The sequence below is a fragment of the Meleagris gallopavo genome, chromosome 3, assembly GCF_905368555.1.
Source record: "Meleagris gallopavo chromosome 3, MGAL_WU_HG_1.1, whole genome shotgun sequence".
Classification (NCBI taxonomy): Eukaryota; Metazoa; Chordata; class Aves; order Galliformes; family Phasianidae; genus Meleagris; species Meleagris gallopavo.
The window spans coordinates 29,967,809-29,988,975 of record NC_139406.1 but is presented as its reverse complement, the minus strand read 5'-3'; the positions used below and the strand labels follow the sequence as shown (position 1 = coordinate 29,988,975).

The 21,167-nt window shown below is 41.4% G+C and overlaps 1 protein-coding gene across 2 annotated transcripts in view; it reads right to left on the bottom strand.

Moving 5' to 3' along the window:
• Nucleotides 1-10,192: 10,192 nt before the first annotated feature.
• The window catches only part of INO80C (INO80 complex subunit C), a 32,377-nt gene continuing 21,402 nt past the window's right edge, over nucleotides 10,193-21,167 (bottom strand). Inside the window, exons 3-5 of one of the 2 annotated variants that reach the window (XM_085220528.1) lie at nucleotides 20,418-20,529; nucleotides 18,654-18,721; nucleotides 10,193-14,226 (exon numbers count right to left, since the gene is read on the bottom strand). In XM_085220528.1, coding sequence (XP_085076654.1) covers nucleotides 14,095-14,226; nucleotides 18,654-18,721; nucleotides 20,418-20,529 — 312 coding nt within the window. In that variant the 3' untranslated portion in view covers nucleotides 10,193-14,094. Of the gene's footprint in view, nucleotides 14,227-17,444; nucleotides 17,743-18,653; nucleotides 18,722-20,417; nucleotides 20,530-21,167 lie in introns of those variants that run through there. The other variant, XM_085220529.1, reaches the window with a different exon arrangement.

The following is a 21,167-nucleotide window of genomic DNA, read 5'->3' as shown; positions in this document are numbered from 1 at the left end:
CAATGTATTGCAGTGCTATGTTAAAGTCCAGGCTACAGAACTTCTTAAATATCTTGGATCTTGTACTGTATCTGTATGAAAGCTAAGTATTTCTTACGTCAAGACTAAGAAACAATACATTCATCACTCATAAATGCAGACCTTAACTTGAAAAGTTTATTGATGGATTTGGACATAACCTAATGGAAGCTGAGTTAAAATATCCTCCACTGACTCTAGCATGAGAAGTCGCAGAGCTTGGATTATCAAATAAAATGCAGAGGTGTCTCAAACCACAGGTAGGAGGGTTTTGCAAAGGTTTTTGGGATGGTCACATCTGGCAATGTTGACATTTCATTGTGTGTGTGACTTCTCGTTGTGATATTGCTATTGCAATTATCCCTGCTAATCATGTGTGTGCATCTTAAAGTGCTTTTTAAAACATGTAGGCCTTAGTATTAGGTTATAGGAAAACAAGATAAGTGGTCATGGTTCTGAGGTGCAAAGGAGCAATCCTTTGGCTAAAAGCACACATTGCTTTTGTCTCATTGTGGTTCTTCCCAATGACTGTGTGGGTGAAAAAGGTGGACTGTTAGCTCAGTGAGGTGTGACATTGCAGGAGCCAAGGAGACCAACAGCCTTTGGGACAGTCCTGTACCCTCTGCGCACCTGGGGTGCTTCATTCAGCTGGCTGCAGCATGATGTAAAGCAGAGATGGCCTATTTATAAAACTAGTAAATATGTGAAATAACGAGATATATGCCATACAAAAGTAAGCATCTCTGGGAACCTTCAAGTTGGCATGTAGATTTGAAAGCAGTAAATTAAGCCAAAGACCAGTCAACACCTTCTGCAATAAAAACTCAAAGCATGTGTGTACAAGGCAAGACTCTGAGTAGATGTGCTGAGTGAAGCACCATTTAGACAGGTTTATCTGCAAGTAGAGAAAGAAAATGGATGTATTAAGGGCCAAACTGCACACGTACAGCCTTATATAAAGTACTTTCTTTTGCAAGAGGACGGGTGATAGCTGAATTTTCTAGATTTGTCTACCTCACCATATCCCTTTTCAATGCCTTTTTGACTTTTTTTTCCAGATAGTCTTGCTCTTTGTAGGAATCTGGTTAGGGAATAGAAACCATTATTTAACATTATCGGGGGACCAATTACACAGTGCATTTGAATCCCAAAGAAAAAATACTTTGAGGTGTCGATGTAGTGCTCAGCAACCCATAGGCAAAAATAGTTTTTATTGAACCTTTTCACTGCATGGTTAAAGAAAAGCCTGTAACAAAGGTACCCAGTTGTGGTCAGGAGAAGCATGAAGTACAATAAATTAGTTTTACCAAATACTTCAGTTACTGTAGCTGGCAGTAAGCTTGTTTTAACTCCAGAATAGAGTTGTGAATAAAATCTTTAGCGGAGTTTCAAAGCAGTTGTGCAATACTGGGCTTTTAATTCATCATGCCGTGGTCTTGCTGACAATCACAGACTTGCTACGCCTACCAAGAAATGTACTCTATTGAGGCAGCAGAAAATTCCTAAATGCAGAAGCCAGCATAGCTGAGCTATTTGGGATGAGAACACCATGACACAACTGTAGTTCCAGCAGGGTTTGGCTCGTAGATCGTGTGGGAAGCATTTCCCCTGCCTGACCAGCGATGAAAAGGAGAGAGGGGCTGAGGGTGGCAGGAGTTCCAAGTCCTGACTCACTGCTCATGGTGGCCAAAGGAGGCCTCAAGTTCACCAACAGCAGCAGCAAGAGGGAAGTAGCTGTTGAAGCAGAATTGTGTGAGCTTGCCTTCTTCTTTCTCATTAAGAAGAGTTGTACTTTTCTTCTGAGATGCACCTTCTCATGCGGCATTCACTGTCATCATCTAGAGAATCTCCATCTGCATCCTAACCAAATGGCCCTCTCATGGTGCAGTCTGTTAGGAGCAGCTTCAACGCTGGTCAAGGCAGCTTGTGGGCTGTTAGGCCTGTTTGGAGATAGGCTTCCATCTGATTTTATTCCAAATTAAATCATCAATTGCAGTGAAACATGTGCAGACCCACAAGAAAATGAAGGAAATTCTGGTATCAAGAGTTTGAATCTTTGTTTTTCCTTGTAACTTATATAAATTCATTTGATACGCTGACATTTTCTCCCAGAAGAGCAAAGTACCATAAGGCAGAAGATGGCAGTGAATACATTAAAAAGATGGGGGTAAGAAACAAAAACAAACAAACAAAAAAAAATCAAACAGCTGAAGAGTTAAAATCAAAACTGTATGGACCCTGAGGTGACTGTTGTTTCAGTGAGATAATCTTTCAGCTTTGGAAGCAGCTTGCATGGCAGAGGAGAGCATTCTCCTGCAGTAGGGTCAACTGGGACGTGGGACCTTGGCTGAGAGCATGGAGGAAATAGTATGTCAGCCACCACGTGCCTTCCCAGTTCGGGTCATAATTTTCCCTGAGTGTGCTGCAGAAGTGAGATCTCACCTCTTCCTGTTGTCAGAGCCTGTGCTGGTTTATCAAGAAACCCCAGTGAGCTGCACAGGTACGTAGGCCATGAACTCAAATAAGTTTACTTCTGAGTTGCATGAGGGAGTGAGAGAGCTGCAGTTCTCACCTACTGCTTGGTGCCCGAGGCCACTGCTGGGGAGGACAGGAGGACTGCTGGCAGTTGGCCCAACACTGTGCCAAATGGATAGAGCCACCTGTGTCTGTGTCACCGTGCCTGTGTCCAAGCCAAACAGTCACTTCCTGGAGTCCCCGCTTGCAGAGGAATGTCACTGCGTCATTGCTTGGAGTGGAAATCGGATAATGCTGCTGAGAGAGAGCATAGGCCGTGGCCAGCCCAGCTGTAGGTATTTCTGCTGTGAACTCATGACAGCGCACGGCTCTTTCCTGCAGTTGACAGCAGGAGGGAAGAGGGAACCTTTCCCAGGAAATCAGCCTGTCTGAGCCAAGCACTGCACGTCCTGGGAAGCCTGGACAGACACATTGTACTGCTGGTGTGGCCCCAGAGCTCCCCAGCTGCACAACTCAGAAAGTTTTCTTAGCTTTCCCCCTGCCATCAAACAACTCCTGATTTCCCAAACTTCTCATTCCTTTCCCAAACACCAGCTAAAACTTGCTCTACTGAAGCTTGGCCACTAAGAAAATAGAGATGAAGATATGATAGTCAATATAAAGTCGCTAATTTTTACAGAAGTGTGGTGCAGATTGGGCGGTGGTCATAATTTTTCCTTCTTTTGCATTTCTCCCTTTGGCAGCACATGCATTTCCTGTGCTGTGCAGTTCACATCCCTGCAGTTTTGGACAGCCTAAATCACTCGGCACGGGGCTGAGGCTGCACTCAGTGGTGAGGCTGCTCTCCTGGCTTCTGCCTAACCCAGCGTGTAGGTAGGGATTGGTAATGGTGAGGCTCATTGGAGAAGCTGATGAGTCTTTTCATTGAAGATCACCTCTGCAGTAAGTGTTAATGAGCTGTGCTGGCTCTGGGGGGGAGGGAAAAGATTTTGAGATAATTCTGCTGTCACCCTGTTCACTTGCGTGTATGAATGGAGATGCCTCTGCCTTCCCTTTTCTTCTAAAGCTCAGTAGCTGGCTGATTTCTTTTTTAACTTGAGTGTTCAGAAAAACATTATTAGACTGTGATGTCTCCAGAGGCTTGTGGTAAGAAAACAATGTTAATTTGCCCAGTCTAGAAGCAGAAAGTTAAAAAATAAAAATAAAATAAAATACACTGTGTTCTTTGTTCTAAATACCTGGAATTGAGGGCCCTTGTTGGAAATAAGTGCCATAAATGGCTTTAATGGTTTTTATTTCCCCTCTTATTTATGGAGTAGTGCAGAATTCCTGCCACAGCATTCAACATTTCATTGCACAGCACAGTTAACTATTTTCATTTTTTAATGAGTAATGGCTCTAATTACTGTTGATATCCCATTGGGTGTGCACCCATGCTTTATTGCATTTTTCAAAGGTTGTTGTGTCATATCAGCTTCTAGAAAAGTTCAAGATAGCTGCCCGTGTCATGGAAAAATAACGTTTGATTAACTGGGGATGTGAGAAGCCAAAGAAAACACTAGAAATGTGTAAGGCAGTTAAGGTGGTGCAGATCAGTACATACAAAGGGGTGTGTAAATCTGAATGTTTGACATGATTCATTTTTTATCAGGAGGAAAATCATTGCTACTGCATTCCTACTTGGAGATCCCTGTTACAGAGGTAGTTACTTCAGTCTCACTCAACTCAAATCTCAGTGTCACAAAGATTGAGGTCTGCTTTTGCCTCTTTACTGACTTGGAAATATGGAAGTAACAGCAATGAAAAAGTGGAACTTTTAAAAAGTGTATCCTACCAATACATACACGTGGCCAGGGGGTGCTGAGGCTGTTGGGTATCACATCCTAAGTTTCCTCCTCCTGGCTTTGTTCCCAGTAACTGCTCAATGGTTCAGTGCTGCTTGCTTGTTTTCTGGTTACTGTTGGGCTGATGTGAACAGCTGCCATAGATGCATTGTGAAGAAGCAGGTGGAAAGCTGCAGTTATTTAAGTTAACTATTGAGGTGCATCTAGTAACTCAGTTATGCAGAAAGCATGAATTATCATGTTCTTACCCTGTCATTTGAAGACAAATGTCTAGCAGCACAAACCCTAACATTACGAGTAACATACAAGAGAAACTTTTCTTTACAACAATCTTAAGACTTTTAGACGTGTAAGAAGGTGGGTCCAACTTGTGGTTAAGTCCTGCAGACGATGGTCTTGCTGATCTCAGGATTTTCCAAAGATTAAAATGCAGATGTTTGGATTACTCAAAATCCCTTGAAACTTCAAAAACACCAGACCTATTTCCCTCTTCCCCAGATACCGGAGGTGGCCATAAACCACTTTAGCATCCTGGCAAGATTTCCTTTAATAGACAATCTATTGAATAGCTCCTAGAGGCCCATCAGCAACTTTGTATTTTAGCAAATGAAATCAAAGTTTATCCCTTAGCTTTTGCTTAACTACCATAAGCTACTTATAATGTGCATCCCCTTGTGTATGCACATGCAATCCTTTTTCCACTTGTGCTGTTTTTATAACAGACAGTGTATGTGGGAAGCGGGGGGGGTGTCTTGTATGGATATATATCTATAAAGTCTGAGCCAAGAAAAAGGAAAGAATGTCCAAGTAAAGCCCAGAAGTCTCACGGTGGTGACCATCCCCAGCACTGCTCATGGTCTTGGTTCTTCCAGAAGTCCTCTATGTAGTCTTCTATGCACATGTTTACATTAAGGGTTTGTACATAGAATTACAGTGCAGGTAAATGTCCCTGTCTTGACAAGCTGGATGAAAGAAGGGGTAGTAGGAACAGAGGAAGTACCAGAGTGCTGGACAGAGTGAAATCTGGAATGTCTGCTTGTATGTGTGTGTGTGTCATTTCTTCATTTGCTTAAGCTCTTCAAAGGTTTTCAGGTGATGACTGCGTTGCCTTTGGTAGCCATATGGTTTGAGAAACAAAGTATACTTGCTGATGGAAAACACTTCGTATATTAGCCAAGCTGTTTTTCATTTTCTGGTGAACTCATTCCTTTTTAGGCTTTGCTTCAGTGGTCCTTTTGACAGAGGGATTGTTGTAGGGATGCTTCTGGTTTGGCCTGCCCTGGGGTTTCAATTACCATTTGCAGGCTGTTTTCTTGGTAATGTATGCCCTCAGCTTTCCCATTGTGGTTTCAATTTTTCCTTTTCACTTGGAATTTTCTTCTTGCTTGAAATCCCTTTGGATTTTAATTCTTGTGGTGCTTCTTTTCTGTTTTCAGTAACTACTTTCTGTAGATCTCCAAGTGAAAGCTTCTTTTGAATAACTTGATGTTCATTTATTTTTTTATTTTTAAGCTAACTACTACAGGGTGATGGTCTGAGGTTTTTATTGTTGGCTGGTTGTTGGTTTTATTTTTTTGAGTGGGAGGCACAGGGATTTGCATTCCCTTCCAGGGAAGGTGGTATTACTGGTTATGCCATGGAGATTCTCTCTTAGTGGCTCGTATTCTTGGTTAAACTTCTGTGTGTTACTTAAGACAAAATCAAGCTTCTCGTTCTGTATCACCCCAAAAATGAGCTGTTATTTCAAATATTCGCTTTTAGGGGGCTGGGACACAACACCTGTTTTCTTATGCATTCTACAGTGTCAGCTTCACCCTACACAGGACAACCCTGCAGTCCTCTCCTCCCAAAACGTTGCCACCCACTGCCATCACAGGGGTGCAAAGGAGGAATTTAAGAATATTCATACTGGATTTGGAGGCTATTTTGCTGTTGTTGTTTGTTTTTTGAGAAATGCTTAGAAATGTATGGCATAGGACAGGATTTTTCATCTAGTCCGATCATAGAATCATCATAGTATCACAGAGCGGCCACCCACTAGATCAGAGTACCCAGGATACCATCCAACGTGGTCTTGAACTCCTCCAGGGATGGGGCATCCACAACTTCTGCCAGTGCCTCACTACCTGAGTAAAAAATATCTTCCTAACATCTAGTGTGAATTTCCCTTCTTTGAGTTTAGAGCCATTCCTCCTTGTCCTGTCACTATCAGACCTTGTTAAAAAGCTGTCCTTCTCCTGCTTGTAAGGTCTTTCAAGTACTGGAAGGCTGCAGTGAGGTCTCCCTGGTGTTTTCTCCTGGCTGAACAAGTCCAACTCCCTCAATCTCTGTAGGAGATTCTCAATTCTCTGTAGGAGAGGTGTTCCAGCCCTCTGATAATCTTCATGGCCCTCCGCTGGACACTTTCCAACAGCTCCATGTCTTTCTTGTGCTGGGAGTCCCACATTTGACACAGTACTTCAGATGGCACCTCATGAGAGTGGAGTAGAGGAGGACAATGACTGCCCTTTCCCTGCTGGCCACCCCTCTTTTGATGCAACCCAGGATATTGTTGTCCTTCTGCTGCAGAACTGCTCTCAGTGAGCTCTTCCCCAAGTCTGTACTTGTATCTGGGATTGCCTCCATCCAAGCGCAGTGCCTTGCACTTGGCCTTGTTAATCCTCTTTAGATTTTCATGTACCTACTTTTTGAGCATGTCCAAGTCTCTCTGTATAGTGCCCCTCCCTTCTATTTTGTCAACTGCACCACCCAGCTTGGTGTCATCAGTTAGCTTGTTGAGGGTACACTCAATCCCAGAGCCTATATGATAGATAAAGACATTGAAAAGCACTGGTTCAAAAACAGATTCCTGGGAACATCATTCATGATCAGCCTCCACGTGGACATAAAGCTTCCCCCAAATCTTTGATATGGGCTTAGTCTCTACTACCTAACAGATTAAAGGCCCTTTCCATTCTCCAGTGAGCATCCAAATCACCAAAGTTGTGTGCAGTCCCCACTTGCTCTGTTGTCATAATTCATAGAAGGGTTAGGGAACTGGGAAACTGCTAAGTGCAGTGAACAAAGTGCGTACATTAAGAGTGAAAGAGCAGGATTCCATTGCTTTTTCCAGAAATCATCCATGTGGCTTATTTTTTTTTTCTAGAAGCTATGAACAGTCCTTGTGGAGATCACTGCCCCAGGGCTTCAGAGTGGTCTGCATGTCCCAGTGGCATTGTGTCCAGGAAATATACAGGAAAGATAGCTTTTGCATTCTCTGTCCCAGTGTGGTATTTCAGAAGGACACATCAAGGCCCATGGAGAATTTGGCGTCCAATTCATTCTAAGATAAATTAGACGAATGTGGAGACAGCTGCTGAAATAAACTGTTTGCAGATGAGATTTCCTTGAAACAGGCAGGGGTTTGACATGCCATTTCCCAAGGGTTATAAAAGCACAGGGCCAAACCAGCATAATTCCATAGAACATTTCTTGTGTCATTGGAGGAAGGGTAGCAATAACTACTTCTCAATTTACAAAGCTCATGGGAAGGGGAGGAAATTGCTCATATTTGTTTCTTAGCACTGGTGTTCTGCACAGCCTGGTACAAGAGGTGGAGGACAACAAATATCTGGCTGCTTGTGCTTTGCCATTGGCTTCAGTAACGAAAGGCTGTTTGAGAGGAGAACGAGGCTTGTGTCTATGAGCCGCTCTCTGCTTCATTTGTACACATGAGAATGATGGCACCATTGGCTCTATATCTCTACGTCTATGACATGCCTTCCAGAAGGGAACAGTGTGAAGTAGTGAGTTACGACCTACTTACATTCTCTATTCCAAATATAAAGCCACCTTAATGTCCTATTTGTGTTTCACAGAATTAAGAATCACCAACAGAGTATTTTATAAATGTACTTTATAGTATGTTATAAAGTTTATATATTTTATAATTTTTTCTCTTTGACATAGCCTTATATTGACAGGGCAGTTTGTTCTGCAATCCCAATGCATATCCATTTACTCTATTCTATGTCCTGACATTTCCTTTTTATTACTGATAGTATCAGACCCCACACTGCCTCTGTTGTCTCCCTGGAAAGAAGTGCTGCTCAAAGATGCTTCTAGAGGCTGCCAGCTATTTTTTCAGTTGAGAGCATTTCTGTCCAAAGCTGGAAGGCAGACTCCCGTCATGAGACTGCCTACTTATATTCAGCCCAACTGGGTTAGGAAAAGGTTCTTCACTGGAGGGTGGCTTGGACACTGGAACAGGCTCCTCCAAGCATCAAGGCAGTGGTCACAGCACTGAGCTGCCGGAGTTTGAGAAGCATCTGGACAATGCTCTCAAATAGGGTTTGTTTGTTTGATTTTTGGGTGGTCCTATGTGGAGCCAGGAGTTGGACTTGATCCTTGTGGGTCCCTTTCAACATGAGGTATTCTATGTTCTTTGTTGGCTTAGCCACCTGGTGAGGGATGCAGCTGTAGTCACAGAGCAGGGGAAGTGCATGCTGTACAGTTCCTTGACACTCTGTAAGCAGTAGTGACCTGAAGGCATCACACAATTAACCACTCTAATTGTTTGAGCGGGTTTCAGACCACAGACAAACTCTTCTGTGTGGATGGGGCCCCTCCTTCCCTCTCTTTTGTGAGCATGCAGGGGCTACCAGCACCCAGCTTCCAAGCTGGAAAACGTGAGAGGATTTGGGCCAACGGAGCAGCGTGTTAACAGATCCTTAATTCTCTCCCCTCTGTCCTCTCGATGCACAGTGAGCTGACACGCAGTATGCAGATGATGTGTGTGTGTATGATGACCTTCACCTCCTGGGAGAAGTGAATCAAGAGTATAGGAAAACTGTTGTCCCTTAGAACATGGATGGGATCACAGCCAAAATTCAGACATTCCCTGTTACTCATTGCTCCCACTAAAAGGGAGCAAGCAGTATGGAAGAATTCCAAACTTTTACATTAAGAACTTTCTTGTGCGTGATCTATGTTGAAACATTAAGTTCCTACATTTAGGGTACTTCTCTGTTTGATGCAAACCCTGCTTTGGAGTCAAGGTTTAGAGAGAAAAGAGATACTGTCCACAGGTGCAACACGTGGGTAGCATCTTGTAAACAACTTCTTCACTTGAGATAAGAGTAATTTTTGCATGTGAGATTTGGGACACTGGAGAAGACTTTGGATAGCCCATGAACCTAGTGCAGATGGCTGCAGTGCTGTGCTGAATATACTGCAGCCAAGTGACAGGCACAGGACTCACAAGCAGCTGGCGGGAGATAATGCCCAGAGAATGTGTTTGCAAACAGTAAACACACCGAGTGCCCAAACCAACTTATTATCTAGTCTGCTGCCACTTCAGGTTTTATATACCAATTATTGATTTTAGGTTACAGTGTCAGAGAAAATGCTGTTCTGTTTTTAACATGTGTGACCTCAGAGGTCTTAAACCGTATGCAGCTATACAAGCCATACTTAGCAGTAGTTTAAACAGTTAGTTATTATTATTATTAGATCTCCCAAGAGGTTATTGCTATTGCTGTCTGTAGGCTGTGATTTACAATAGGGTAATCAACTGAAAGGACGGCATTCAGTACAGCTTCTTAGATAATAGAAAACCAAGCCAAGCAACACTTAAAGATATCAAATGGACTTCAGTGTTTTATTGCATGAAGATGTATTACTCTGTTGAAGCCCACCCACCTAGCAGAGAAAAAGTGGTTTGTAATTGTGACACACACTAAAATGAGGGAAATAATGGATTTCTCCCAATTCTAATAATAGCTGTATCATCATCCTGGGGTGACTGAACTGTTCAGAAGTAATGCAGAATACCGCTTGACTGTTCTTGGTTAACAGAGCACGAAGTCAGTTGTCAGTTGTTTTTATGTTTTGTTTTATTTTTCCTGGAACCTAACATCGTCTGTAAGGCTTCTTCCCTGAAATGCTTCAGAATGAAAAAGCTATGTGCTATTTTGTCTGGGTATGTAAACCACGTACATTAGAGGCAATTTTAAGTTTTCTAGTAATAAATTATTGTTGGATTAATTTACTACCTTAAATCTTCAAGAAAAAACAATATAATTACGCAGTGAGTTTGAGCTTTTTTCTTAATAGAAGGGATTTACTAAAGCTTTTTAACCTTATGCTAGTTCATTTTTACTTTGATATTTTTCATTACTAAGAAGTCATGGAATTGTTAAAGTTGGGAAAGACCATTAAGATCATCTAGTCCAACCACCAATCCACTCCCACCATGCCACTGACCATGTCCTTCAGTGCCACATCCACATGGTTCTTGAATACCTCCAGGGATGGTGACTTCACCATCTCCTCAGGCAGCCTGTTCCAGTGTCTCATCTCATCACTCTTTCAGAGAAGTTTTTCCAAATATCCAAACAGAACCTCCCCTGGCACTACTGAAGGCTGTTACCTTTCATCCTGTCACTGTTACCTAGGAGAAGAGGGTAAATAGTTCCTCACCACAACCTCCTTTCAGGTAGCTGTAGAGAACAATAAGGTCTCTCCGGAGCCTACTCTTGTCCAGACTAAGCAATCCCAGTTCCTTCAGCCCTTCCCCATAAGATTTGTCCTCCAGACCCCTCACAGCTTTGTTGCCCTTCTCTGGACACGCTCCAAGGCCTCAATGTCTGTCCTTCTTGTAGTGGGGGACCCAAAACTGAACGCAGAACTCAAGGTGCGGCCTCACCAGTGCAGAGTCCTGTCCTTTGCACTTACTTTAGTCATCTTGTGCTGTAAGAGCTTTGAGACTTACTGGTCTCTGTCAAAAAAGATGAAGGCCTATCTTCCTTCACACACCTGCTACTCTTATCTGTGGAAGACCGTGTGTAGCACGGGTGTCTATGGGTGTCTAGAATCCTGCCAGAGGAGAAAATGGGAATATAGGACAGTGAAACGACAGGATTCCAAAATGAGCAGTAATTCTCTAAATTGCACTCTGGCGATCTCCAGGATGTGGGGCTAAGGCAGAGGCAGGGAGCTTTCAAGCACAGAACGGCTGTACAAACTAGCAGGGAAGCAGCAAGGAAGGAGCCAAGGCAATCCTGCTCTCCCATCTGGAAGGGGATGGGAAGGGTGGAGGCAGCAGCCACGGCTGCTGCGAAAGCTGCTGCTCTCAGCTGTCTGCAGCACACGCCTTCCCTCTGGAAATGTTGCCGCCAGCATTGCTGCCCCACAAGCTGCAGGCTGAAGCCATCCATGTCTGTAGTATGTAGCATGCCCAGGTGATACTCTGTAGGCAGTAACATCTGTACATCAACAGATTGGTCATTACTGTGACTGCTGGCTTTTTCACTTTACATATGTGTCAGCAGTATTTGTTGAAACATATTTTCCCAAAGTCTGAAATGGTATTTGTCATTGCTTGTCTTTTTAAATGCCTTTCTTTAGTCCTCTCTGCAATTTAAATTCAGCTTCTTTTACTTATGTCCTGGATATAAATAAATATAAATGTATGTTTCAATTTTCAGTTCTTCTGAGGCTGACAATAATACACACTTTAAAAATACTCTGTGGCACAGAGTAGCTCTTCACTTATCCATATTTTCTGCTCCGTGCAGCAATGCTGCTGTTGCGCAGTTCTCTCCCAGAAGCCACTGATGAGAACAGCAGCCCAAAAACTATTCCCAAAAAGAACTTAGTTGGACTGATCAACGCATTGGCTACTGGATCTTTTCTGTTCTCACCTTCCTGCTAAAACAAATACCTTTTAACTGCTGCACACAGTCAACTGCTGTTAATCAGTGTAAAATTGCATGGTTTCAGTGGCTGACTTTAAACGAACAGTGCACAGCCTAGTAAGTGGTGTGCTGCATAGCAAGAAAAGAGGGCCTGCAGCAAACAAAGTTAAAAACAAGGAGTGAGAAGGGAATCCAGTAGCCATGGCATGGTTAGAAAGCACTGAGGAGTCAATAATATTTTTGCCAAATTTAAGAGCCACGTTTACTTATCTGATGCCAATTCATCAAGACACTTAGGTTTTGAAAATGGATTGCATAAATACTGTTCAGTAGAAATTAGCTGAGAAAAGTAACACTTTTGCATTCAGTGCAGGAGTCCTGGAACACTTCTGATAGGGAGGGAGACTGTACTCCTAAACAGTCATTCTCAAAGAATGCTGAAAATACTTGTGGGAGAGAGCAAGCTGGTGAAATCTCATTTTCTAAGCTAGTGTCTGTTTACTTAAAGCAGAAGTGATCTTAGAGCAGTTCTGTATTTGCTTTTCATATCAATGTTAAGCTTATCTTACAAACTTATCTTCTGTTAAAACAGCCATTATAAAACTCAAATGCAAAGAGAATGTGGCTTGGATGCCTACTGGCATGAAGGAAGATATCCTGTCCTATTATTTTTTGTTCTGTGATACAGTTGCAGCATTATCTGGTATCCAGATCTTTGACGGATCTATTGTAAACATGTCAAAGACTTTTCAAATTACTTCGTTGTTGTAAATATTAGATCACAAAAAACAAGGAATGAGTCCCACATACATTCACTGAACAATGTACCCCATTGTTAAGCGATTTTTCCTGTTTTAGAGTTGAGATTAAACTAGCGTTACTTATTCTTTCAATGAGAAAACGTCTGTTTCAAAAATTATCATTGCTATAGAAATGTGCATTGAAAATGCAGTTTAGACATTAGCTAGTGCCACAAGGGTGCTCCTTGTGCCCTCCAAGAGAGGACTTGCATAATGTCATGATGTCCATGATGGAACTTGGATGAAGTGAGGACTGCCCACTTCCTTCCCGCCCCCACCCCCCAGCTTAGTTTCAGAAAATCACAATTGTTTCTGATGTCAGCAAGTACTTGTCAACCCCCACCAAGAGGCTGAGCTCTCCTTCCTTCTCCTTTCTCTGACCTTCAGTTGCTCTCGCATACTCTCCTGTTACTTCAGAGAGCAATGGTCAGTGTCCATCCTGCCTTACTGAAGACTATGAGTGTCAGAATGCCACTGGTCAGAGGAATTCCTGCTATTATAGCATCCTTTCCTAAAAAGACTGGGAAATAAGTACTTTTTCTGTACTAATTAGTAATAATAATGAACCAACTAGCAGAGGCAGAACAGTTGAGTTGTGGAAGGAAGCACTCAAAAAATACCAAATGTCACAACTCAGAATTTCCTGGTGATGTAATGGACTCAAGCCACAAGTACTCGTTAAGATATTTTAAATGAATCTGAGTCCACCTTTATGTATGCTGACCATTCTTCAATGCAAATATTTGTGTGCAGCTGTTCATAGTGCTCTGTACCATAAGCATTCATCCCAATAGCAGCGCTTAGTTGGTATGTTATCTTGGATTTTTCCAGGTGGGACAAGCTTCTTCATAGCCAAATGGAAAGCACATCTGCAAGGCAGGTCTTAGAAGCTGGAATGTCTTGGAGCTTTTTCCTTTATTTAACTGGCTGTTTATTCTTCTGAGCCAGATCAGTACTTTATATATAGAGTGGGAATGAAATTCTGTCTCTAAAGAAATTACATATAACTTGGACATTATAGTGCTGATCCATGTCCTTAAGGTCTTAGGTTACCTTGGCCACCAAACCAAATTGCTTACAAAATGGAAAAGTAACAAATATAAGTATTTGTCAGAATTAAATCCACATGTTCATTCATGTGTCATCACATGTGTCATCAACAACTTCCAGATGTAAATATCAATGGAGAGTTTGAAGGAACCTCAATCCTGCAGGCAGTCTCTGTCATAATTCTCAAACCTAGCACCATTCAAAGGTGACACACAACAACACTTGGTCTTTTCAGGAAACAATGCTCGTTGCTTTCCTTAGAGCCAGGTATCCTGTAACCACATCTGAAGGGAGCATCCGAATATAGGCAAATTCTTCAATAGTACTAAATCTCAGCTTGCTCTGGGGATCTGTGTAATTTGCCTGAAAAAGAAACAATGGAGAAGATACTATTCAGATAAAATCTCAAATCAGAATACTCTAATAAAACACATAATTATGAGACCAGAAATTACTTTCTTTTTTTAGTAACAGTACTGCTATTCTGGCACGTGACCAAAAGTTTGTATATTTTCTTCCTCATGTCAAAATTTATGAGGAGTTAACTAACCCCTATAAAATCACATTAGAAAAGCTTTAAACATCACAGAGGGCTAGAACAGTCTCATCCAAAACACTGCAAAAGAAATTCCCCAACTCTCTAAACTCACCCTAGCAACTCTGTGCCATGTACAGTCTCTCCCAAGGCAGCTCTCCAAACAATCAGGCTGCTGCCAGCAAATTACCCAACAAAAAGGCTGAATTATGGGTGCTTGGATAGCTTTGGACTGATTTTTCTCTTGCTCCATACAACTTAGCTTTTAATTTACTTTAAAGTGATTGCTAAAGCAAGGGAGTCTCAGCTTATGGTGCTGTGACTGAACTGATAAGAAATTTGAACTCCGCTCTTTGCTTTGCTGCAGATGTCTGTTTTCAGGATAGAGCCTGGCCAGCTAGCCTTGGGCTAGGCTCACATCCTCTGCTGCATTTGGGTCTCGAGTGCCTGGGAGCGGTGCCAATCTCATTCCATCCTCTCCCCTTCCCTGTCGCTACAGAAACCCTGAGCTCCTACGAGCTCAGAGCGAGCAGCACAGGAGGCCGGACTGGAGGATGGTAGGCTTCAGGGTACCCTCTCTCCACCTTCAGCCTCCAAGATAGCAGCAACACGTTACCATTATATTCCAAAGTGCCTGCCAATGGCCTGCAAGTGTCCTGTGCACCTTTCCTCAACGGGAATTGGTGGTAAGGCACAGGCAGCTGAAATCTCTTGAGATGCTGCTACTAAAGCAGAAAAGGCCAGGAAGGCACAAAGCGTTACAGTGTTAAAGCACAGAGCCTTCCACCAGTTTTACATTGGAAAGGATATGTTGAGCGTGGAACAATTCACGTAATCGTCTGGCCTGATAAGGCTTAGCAGAAAATGAGGTGTTATTTGTAGCATGTCTCGTTACAAAGAAATGCTGTAAGGTTAATTAAACGTAGGCAGCTAGCAGGCAAGCCATCAATTCATTTCCAGACAAATGGCAAAGTTAGGACATTAGAAGTAAATTTATTCCTGGTGGTAACTTTATGGCTATAGCAGGTGTTAATTTACTTTTATTTCACATTTTAAATTTGGCCTTTGGTATCTAAAGAAAAGCTAAGCAAGCAGACTGCTTCTCCAAAGTGCAAGACTCCGTAATAAACTGGCCAAACTATATCTGCAATTTGTGTTGCACATCAACCCATGTTAAAATTATGGCATTTCTTCACCATTCTTCACATTGGGCTGTATTGCTTGCACACATCAACATGTCGTATGTGTGGTATGGCAACTAATATACAATGTCACTAACTTAAGCTAGTGCTTCAGCAAAAACTACGAGGTATTAGAAAAGTGAAGAGGATTTTACAGAGACAGAACTCTGCTGTACTTTAAAGTTAAGACCACAAATACGTGCTCTTCAAATACAATAAATTATCTTGATCTGTTTCTATAGTAGAAAGGAAGAGACGTTCAAATATTTGAAGTTTTTAAAATCTGCTTTACATTGAATTACTTTGTTTTGCACATTAGTATAGCTAAATACTCATCTTGCAACTTTGGAAATAGTAGTTTTATTTTGCAATGTCAATATAGTAGATAATAGCTTTTGAGTTCTAGGCTGCTTTACAAAGATAAATTGGCTGCTCTGCTTAGACCAATGGTAAATTTAATTCCATTTGTGTTACACAGAGAAAGAGAAGAGAATCAATAGAATTTAATTGTGGCAGTTAATATAACTGCAGATATACTGATGAGAGTATTTTAATGCACTTCTCTTTTTTTTGTACCTGCTAGACCATTTAATTCTTCCCTAAATGAGTAATGCTAAGGAATTTATTTTACTTTCTTTTTTCTTTCTCCACGGGGAATCCAGCATTCCCATACAAAATACAATCTTATACAAAGGCTTTCAGATTTTAAATAGAAAATATCGGGACATTTTTCTTATACTAGATTTCTAAGATATTCTATTACTCCACATATCTTCCTAGTAGGCATCTTTAAAATAAATTTAGTGCTTCTTAGGCAACATTTCTGGCTCAGCAATTTAGAGGACACACTGTCTCAGTTATCTTTCTCTATACAAAAGACTTTTTTTAAACATGGTATTTTTTATCAGTCTGGAGTAACCTCACAAGCTGCATAAAATAGGAAATGAGCCACACTGCGATTCAAGGGTGGAATTTATTTATTTTTTTAAAGCCAGAAAAAAAAGGAAACAGAACCAGCACTGAATGGAATCTTAGAGAATGGAGATTATTTACACTAAGCTTCAATAGTTAATATAGAACAGTGTGTAGATCACTGATGGAAAGGAAAAGCTAGTAAAGAAAAGCTGGGGAGTAGAAGTCTGCTTCCAGTGGCCAGCCTGCCCCTTAGCTGTCAGGGACACTCTTCACTTACACCTGCACCATCATCTTGCTGTAGCTGCGATGACTGACTGGCTTTGCAACACATCAAAGGCTGGTGCTGGGAAGAACGGGTTGGTTCCTTGGACGTGGGGCAGACAAGGATTTAATCTTTTATGCCTTCTGCTCCATTTAAGCCCAGCAGAGGTGCTGTTGCAGTTTTAACAGCACCTGTTGTGAATGCCACTTGCAAAGCAATGCCAAGAGGAGAGTAGAGGAAAAAGAGGGAGATCTTGCTTTCCCGTTTCCTTTTGAACACTGGGTTACCAGCCTCGATCCAAGCAACTCATTTCCCTTCCAAATCATGCTTGGAGGCAGAGCTGAGAACATGCCACCTCCTAGGAGGCTTTTCTAAATGTGTTACTTGAAAAAGTCAAAGATGATAGATGTTGTCAAATCAAAAACTCAAATGTTAGGATGTGAAGGATTACCGTTGGCTCTACAGCTGTTCTTTGGTCCCCTGCGCTCTGTATCCACACTCAGGCAGTCCTTAATTAAGTGCTCACCCATTGTTTTCCTAACAGGGACTTTCATCTAATTCGGTACACAGAATGCAAGATGCCCACTTAGTGAGAATGTGTTTAATCCTTTGTTTTATCTGCACCGATGCCATACAGTGAATATTCCTAGCTGATGCACATTGCTCAAATCTCACTCTGAAAGTAGAATTGTTAATTTTATAAGGAGCTTTTTAGTGTTAACCTACATCAACATACCATTTACAGGCATCCCTATGAGGTACCATCATGTCTGTGAGGTGGGATAGTGCCCTATGGATTCAACTGAGGGAAGGGACCCAGAGAATCTGTATAAGGCTATTTGAAGTTACAAAGTTCTTGTCGTTGTAGTTATTTAGTATAACCATTACTTAATACTTTCTATAGTCCAAACTGCAGCCTTCCTATTCTTTTCTGTTGTAGTAAATGCATAGGCTTCTGCACAATCAATCACTGAAAAGATGTGAACCTGAGTATTGGCAAAGAGAAAAGTTACTGTTATTAACACCTGTTTTAAGTAAAACACAAACAGTCTCAGTAGCAGATACAAAATGTATGTTGGGCAGAACTCGGGGACTTGACTCATGTTTGGTACCAACAGACTCTTAACAATTCAGGTGCCAAATTCTAACAATTCTTGACTTTTTGGAGCATGTGCAAACCATAATTAAGGTCAAATTAAGGTTTTTGTTTTGTTTTGTTTTGTTTTTAAACAATAAAACCGTGTGAAGGAGCCAACCTGTGACACACAAGCTACCTATCTGCCAAACTCCAAGTTCCAGCACTGCAGCATGGGGCTATTCAAAATGCTTGAAAATCCATGCCCCATGTCTCAGGCTGATGTGTTTGAAAGGAAGTTAGTGAGCAATGTTAACAATTTTTTTTTAACCTGTGAAGAACGATAAAATTTTGCATAATCTCGTTCTTGGAGGTTGCTTAACCATCTTTCTGATACTTTCTCAAAAAGATACAATGAAAAAATCCAGACTCAGGGAAACACTGAGCATGGAAAGTTACAGAGTGTGTGCTTAAAGCTTGGCAAAATTGAAGTCATGGAGACTACGGGCTGCCAGCTTTCATTGTAACAAAGCAGAGTTGAGAGTGATGGGGACCAGTGCAGACTCCACAGCTGGGAAATGGTGTGATAGGAGCCAGCTGGCAGGGCAAGGTATTTAAGCTGCCCTGGCATCTGTTAAGATCCTGAGGACTTGGAGATGCTGGGATAGTATTTGGGGTTTGGCCCTAAATCACAGGACAATTATTAAGCACAAGACTGAACAGCGGCCTCAGCATGTATGTTTCTTGCAGAGGCATGTACCAGTTTATTTAATTGTCGAAAGTCAAATGCCAATTTTGAAGAGAAAAAAATAAAATACTTACTGGAAGTCCTGAGATGTCTGAATATTTCTTTGCAGGCTTAAAGGATGGAGGAGCGTCAATACTAAAGTCTAGGGGGAAACAAAGGATAAGTTCAATATACTACATGAATTTTAAAAAGAAAACCCAGAATGTAAAGAGATAACAAATATTTAAAACACTGGGTTTGATTTGAGGTATCTGTTAAAGCAGCAAAAAGCCGTGAAGCAGAATCACCTCTGAAAGCATTCAGCCTGGAAGTGCTGTAAGGAACAGCTTGATTCTGCTCACTTCAGTAATGCAAGAGTTCAGTAAGCAGAACTCCATTCTGTTCCATTTTTCTTTCTTTCTGCAGAAGGAAATGCAATACAGCTATTTAAAATGTGCCGATTTCCTCCAAGTCTGAATGGATTCCCTTGCAGTCAGTTGCAGAGAATAGCAGATAGCCATTACTGCACACATGCTGTATGTTAAGACCATGAAACATTGCTCAAGATTGTAGCTCTGAAATGCTATAATCCAGAAAAGCAACGTAATCTTTTAAATCAGCTAAATCTTTAAGCATGTACCACTTTAAGCCCAGTCAATGACCTAGAAAATTGTCTGAATGTTTAAATTAACTGATGGAAATTGCTCTTCTCTGATGCCCTTTAGATACCAGGTCTCATTCATTTATGAGATATGACTGTTTAAGATATGACTGGCATGGCTAAGTAGTTAAATCACTGATTTTCAGTGTTTACAAAACTATCTTGTACCTGGCTCATTTCTCTACTCCTTCCTGAACTCCTTTGCATCTCATTCGGCTGCTATGATAAATTGAAACTCTCCATCCATATCAAATCATAGTCCCATAATTCAAAAGACAGCTGTTCTTAAATATGCAAGTGAATTTCTTTTGCCACCCTCTTAAAAAAGCCTTTAAATTTACTGTTGCAAATAACAACTAATAGAAATCGGCAGTCTGTGGCCTACAATAGGCAAGCACACACAGTAGCCTACACTCTTCTGTAACAGTTGCATCTAAATCACTTTAAAAAATGGCAAGTTATTTTTGGTTAAAGCACGGATTCTGACAAAATGTATATGCACCTGCCCAATTCAGAGATGCCTCTGGTTGCTTGAATGAAATCTGAGGAAGATTTCTACCTCCAGTTAAGTTTGATAATATCCAACCTTAAACTTGCCTTGAAGTACATTGAGATTAAAAGTAGTGCTTTAATTCTGCTCCTGTGGTTTTACGCAAGCTGGCTGTAATCTGGAGTGCTAATAGTGTTGTCTGAACTGTGCTGAACTAAGTAGAGGATGTAGGACTTAAGTCTCCCAAGAATCTGGATAAGGAGTTGGATAGAAAGCTTGGGCTGAGGACTCTGCTACCACGTGTACGTGGCTAGCAGAATCTCACTTGATAATAGTTTCAACAGAGCTAATGAAGCAGAGGCTACTGCTGTGCAGATACACCGTCATGAGACATGCAGGCAGCTCCTCAGCAGTGAAGAGGTGACAAAAACACAACGGGAACAAGAAGTTTCTAACCTGGCTCTGATAAATGCACTTCTCACATAGAACTCACTTCCCAGATGTATCCAAACTTCTTCACAACACTCCAAATCATTTTTGTTACCTTACTTTTCCCTTGGTGCTGGTGTGATCAGGCTAGTCTGAAATGGACCCCGTTCAAGCAGGATACTGCATTCACTGATGAAATAGTTCAGGTTCATTTTAAAAAAAGTTATTTGTGTGGATTTTATTATTTATAAATACAAGCAAAGCGTCTAAGCAGCTTACAGCTAGGATCATTTAGTTGCCATGGCAATGCCCTTTCAGAAGCAAGAATTTGTTTTAGGTTCTTCCAAGTTCTGTTCTTCTTGCCAGCTGCTGCTCCACCAATGCTGGAGTGCTAGAATTAAAAATATGATGTTCAGAGAAAAAATAAAGAATACCATTTCAGAGCATGATACTTCTACTTCACAGTCTTTTAGATACGTCTCATCTTGTAACGAACCGTTATCCTCACTTATTTCATCAGCAGACTAATATACTGTGCCCTTTAATCTTAGTTGCAAGAAAAACAAAGACTTTTTGGACCGTGTCAAAGCTACTATATGTTTAGGATTAACTGAAGGAAATGAAAATCTGCTTTTTACAGGGAAAGAGAAAATGAATGTGGTTAGGTTTAGCCTGAGATTACAGGATTCTGTATGCAATTCCCATCATACTAGAACTCATACTATGAACTTGTGTCTGAAATTGTGATTACACGGCTAAATTGTCTCTCCCTTTTTTATGGCATAGTACAGGTGCAGCTCCAGCTCGTTTGAGTAATCCACAACTGTAGAAAACATAACTGAGCTTGCAAAATGTAATGAATGCTATGAGAAGCTTTTTGGAAATTTTATTTTTCTTCCAAATGATAGAGGGATAGAAAAGGAGTAATAAATAGAATACTGGCTGCTGAGACAATTTTGCATTTTGAAAGCTATGCTCGCAGAAGGCTTGCTGCTGGTGCTATAGTGCTGGTTTCACTTACTAAATGGA